We start from the raw sequence: 4300 nt of genomic DNA on the forward strand, positions 1-4300 counted from the left end.
TTTTGCTCTCTGGATGTGCTTTAATGGCTTTCAGAACCTCTTCGTAGTGGAATTGAGAGCTTGGTACGTTAAATCGGTGCCACGCCAGCACTAGCTTTGATTAAAAAATTTGATGCAGGCGTCTTAAGGCCAGTCCAATCCATGCCAAGCCCCAAATGTGTATAAACAGGGAGAATTCAATTTGCTCCCCATTTTCGGTGTGGGATTAACTTGAACCCTGGATGCAATATGGGTAGTAGCAGCAACTCCACCCTATTTTCTTCAATTCTCTTCCTTTCCCCAGCTAATGATGCTGCCATAGACGATGTCTTGTCTCACCTCACCTTCCTCTTGATGCTCTTTATCATATCCGTCATTCTCAACTTCACCAAATTCAAATCCAAAACCAGTACCAATAGCAAGTCAATGATGCTTCCTCCAGGGCCAGCTCCATGGCCACTAGTCCGAAATCTACCTCATTTACTCAACAGGAAGCCTACTTTCCGTTGGATACATGGCTTTATGAAAGAAATGAACACTGAAATCGAGTGTATTCAGTTGGGTGATGTTCATGTCATCCCGGTGACTTCCCCAGAGATCAGCAGAGAATTTTTGAAGAAACATGACACAGTATTGGCATCCAGGCCCATTACAATGGTGACTGAGTATTCAAGTGGTGGCTTCTTGACCACAGCGGTGGTGCCATGGGGAGAGCAGTGGAAGAAGATGAGAAGGGTTCTAGCTTCTAAAGTGATTAATCCATCAACATTTAGGTGGCTGCATGACAAGAGGGTGGAAGAAGCCGACAATCTTGTCCGATACGTTTATAACCAGTGTAAGATCTCTACTAGCAATAACTGTCTTGGCTCGGTTATCAACGTCAGAAATACAGTCCGTCAATATAGCGGAAATGCCATCAGGAAGATGATCCTCAACACAAGATACTTTGGTGAAGGAAAGCAAGATGGAGGCCCTGGAGTTGAAGAGGAACAACATGTTGAGTCGCTCTTTACCGTACTTGCTCATCTATATGCGTTCTCTTTATCTGATTACTTCCCTTGGTTTAGAGTACTGGACTTAGATGGCCATGAGAAGACTGTAAGGGAGGCTATGAACACTATTAACAAGTATCATGATCCAATCGTGGACCAAAGAGTAGAACATTGGAGGAATGGCGAAAAGGAGGCTGAGGACCTGCTTGACGTTTTCATTTCAATTAAGGATTCAAATGGGGAGCCACTGCTGTCTGTGGCTGAGATCAAAGCCCAATGCACAGTAAGATAACTAATTAATTTTTGCTTACATTTTGAGCTACATTGCATGTTGATCATTCCCTAACTAGAAAATAACTTGATGAACCAAATTATGATCCTTCCATACTTTACAGGAGTTGATTCTTGCAGCAGTGGATAATCCATCAAATGCAATTGAGTGGGCAATGGCAGAAATGATCAATCAACCAAGGGTTTTGGGTAAAGCAGTGGAAGAAATAGATAGAGTGGTTGGAAAGGAGAGACTGGTCCAGGAATCCAACTTTCAGCAGCTAAACTATGTTAAGGCCTGCATAAAGGAAGCTTTCCGGCTTCACCCAATTGCACCATTTAATCTTCCCCATGTATCCAATGCCGATGCCATTGTTGCTAGCTACTTCATCCCCAAAGGCAGTCATGTCCTTCTCAGCCGTCTGGGGCTTGGCCGAAACCCTAGAATCTGGGAAGAACCACTAATATTCAATCCAGAGCGCCATCTGAATGCTAGTACAGCGCAAGGAGTGGATTTGAACGAGCAAGACCTTCGCCTCATTTCCTTCAGTACAGGAAGGCGTGGGTGCACAGGGATTGCATTCGGGTCTGCAATGACTGTGATGCTATTGGTAAGGCTCCTTCAAGGCTTCACTTGGAGTCCGCCACCGGGCCAAAAGGAGGTTGATCTCTCAGAGTCAAGAAATGATCTCTTTCTAGCAAATCCTCTGCATGCCCTAGCAAAACCACGTCTGCATTCATCATTATTGTAACGTAATGTGATGCTGTGTTAGGTTATATATGTAAAAATAACTTTTTTGTTTTATGTTTTGAGTGGTTGTCATGCTTCCACGTGGAGAGATTTACTCAAGTTAAATCTCTTTGCATCTGGTTTGAAATCTAAGGGACTGTACAACAAAAAATAGCAGAACTGAGAATAAAGAAAAAGGGTCCTCTGTTTTTTGTGCGGACTGTCATAACTCCTCTGTTCCCAGCTCTATTCTCAAGTGTTACTCTTCCATTTTTTCATTCTATAGCCTTTCTCTGTTTCAGGCTGAAACTACAGCCAACAGAATTGGTATCAGAGCTACCCATTTCACGAATCCACCTCTCAATCTAATCTTCGATCCACCTTGCTGTCTCCAATCTAATCTAAATACATTAATTTTAACTGACGATGTTCCAGTGATGATTATATCAACATAAATAAGGATGAAGATAGAAAACTCAGTCCCGTGAAAAGTGAATAATGAATTATCTGCCTTTGATCCAACAACCCCATGTGCTGCAATTTTTCGGTTAATCTTGAAAACCAGGCCCTTGGAGCCTGCTTAAGTCCGTATAAACTTTTCTTTAAACGAAAAAAATGATTGGGAAAATCAGGGTGAACATACCCTTGTGGTTGTTGCATATAAACTTCTTCATGTAGTAAGCCATGTAGAAATGCATTGTGAACGTCAATTTGCTTAATAGGCCATTGTTGTGTAACAGTTAGAGATAATAGCAACCGTATAGTCCCTGGCTTAACCATAGGGCTAAAGGTTTTGGTGTAGTCCACACCTGGTTGTTGATGATATCATTTTGCTACTAGTCGCTATTTAAAACGCTCAATATTGCCGTTTGCATGTTTCTTAATTCGGAAGATCCATTCTTGTTCATGAGACTGCTGTTGAGGTTGGTTGGAGGCTAAGTTGGCTTGTGGATTTGAGCGGGGTGGTGGAGTTTGGAAATGAGGATCAAATCTTTTGTAACAGCGGGAAGCTGTGTGGCCTTGCTTGTCACATAGTTGACACCATAAGATGTTGGTGGATCGACCACCTCCACGGGTACCATTGGATTGAGCACGCTCCCTGCCTCGAGGAGTGTATGAGTGACCACGACCCTGTCCTCCTGAAAATTGTTGTTTGGTGGCTACATTTGCCGAAGCATTGGGCAAGGATAGAGGTTGATTATTATGTTGAATGCGGGCCTCACACGTCAAGATGGAATAAAGATTTTCCAAGGTGAGGGAGTCAGCAAGGTGAGAGACCAAAGACACAAGAGAATCATACTTTGGACCTAGTCCAGCAAGTAAATAAGTGATAATATCATCACAGTGCAGAGGTTGGCCAACAATGGCCAACTCGTCCATGAGGCGTTTGATCATCATGAAGTAATCAGTGGCAGATTGATTCCTTTTCCGTAGAGTAGAGAGTTGAGATCGAACATGTATCGCTTTGGCTCGAGACTATGATGCAAAGGCAGAGTTTAAAGCTGACCAAACTTTGGCAGATGTGTTGCAATGAGCAACCTGGGCTAGCATACTTCCTCCTTGATGGAAGAATTAATGCAGCTAAGGATAAGATTATCTTGGGTTTCCCAGAAATCATAGGCTGGGTTGGGTAGGGAGGAGCCATCAGAAGAAGAAATTGTTTTAGTAGGCTGTTGGTGGGTGCCATCGATATAGCCAAAGACTTTTTGGCCTTTGAAGTAGGGTAACATGGCGGCTTTCCATGTTGGGTAATTGGTACGTGTGAGTTTAGTAAGATTCATGGAGGAAGAGGGGTTGAAGGTGGGAAGGGTGGTGTTTGGGGAGGAAGACATTTGGGGAAGGATCAGTTTAGACGTGAGTCTTGTTGCCTCTGATACCATGTAAAACTTAACAGAGGAAAGAGTGAAAACATATTTCCATTCATACTTTAGTGTATACAGCGTGTATGATTATATAGAGAACTTTCAGTAACCCTGTTCCAGTTCCTACATATCAACTATTTGAAAATTAAATAATACATCTACAACGTAAACCAACGATCAGTTGGATTTTAATAATTCAAATCTGATGCGAGCAATAACAGTAACAACAACAGCAACGTAAATTGATTCTGGTGGATCTTTGAATACTTCAACCTTTATCTCCAATATCTGGCAATTGTTGTCAGAGATAGATTGTAAAATTGGAAAGCTTACTCTTGCTAGACCATTAATGGCTCATGATGCAGTGATGTCATACATGGCTCCACTTTCTCATAAGAAGGTCGATTCTGAAGAAATTCTATAACCACGCGTGACCAATGGAGTTGAACCCAATGCTGGCATAGTTG

The 4300-nt window shown here is 42.5% G+C and overlaps 2 protein-coding genes across 2 annotated transcripts; one reads left to right on the forward strand and one right to left on the reverse strand.

Annotated features, from left to right (window-relative positions):
* The first annotated feature begins 293 nt into the window (after positions 1-293).
* Positions 294-1993, forward strand: LOC100260154 (phenylalanine N-monooxygenase). The gene is made up of 2 exons (XM_002264165.3): positions 294-1254; positions 1367-1993. The coding sequence occupies exons 1-2, from the start codon at positions 334-336 to the stop codon at positions 1991-1993; spliced, it is 1548 nt and encodes a 515-aa protein (XP_002264201.2). The 5' UTR covers positions 294-333.
* Positions 1994-2814: 821 nt separating this feature from the next.
* Positions 2815-3701, reverse strand: LOC104881207 (uncharacterized). The gene is made up of 2 exons (XM_010660500.1): positions 3525-3701; positions 2815-3447 (listed from the first exon to the last, which is right to left on the reverse strand). The coding sequence occupies exons 1-2, from the start codon at positions 3699-3701 to the stop codon at positions 2815-2817; spliced, it is 810 nt and encodes a 269-aa protein (XP_010658802.1).
* Positions 3702-4300: the final 599 nt, after the last annotated feature.

This window comes from Vitis vinifera, chromosome 13 (assembly GCF_030704535.1).
Source record: "Vitis vinifera cultivar Pinot Noir 40024 chromosome 13, ASM3070453v1".
NCBI classification, from domain to species: Eukaryota; Viridiplantae; Streptophyta; class Magnoliopsida; order Vitales; family Vitaceae; genus Vitis; species Vitis vinifera.

Excerpts from the sequence above, each read along its gene's own strand:
- LOC100260154 (XM_002264165.3), top strand. The coding sequence starts at position 334 with ATGCTCTTTATCATATCCGTCATTCTCAACTTCACCAAATTCAAATCC. Across the intron at positions 1,255-1,366 it reads AGATCAAAGCCCAATGCACA|GAGTTGATTCTTGCAGCAGT; the intron begins GTAAGATAACTA and ends CATACTTTACAG.
- LOC104881207 (XM_010660500.1), bottom strand. The coding sequence starts at position 3,701 with ATGTTACCCTACTTCAAAGGCCAAAAAGTCTTTGGCTATATCGATGGC. Across the intron at positions 3,448-3,524 it reads ATTCTTCCATCAAGGAGGAA|TCTCGAGCCAAAGCGATACA; the intron begins GTATGCTAGCCC and ends TTTGCATCATAG.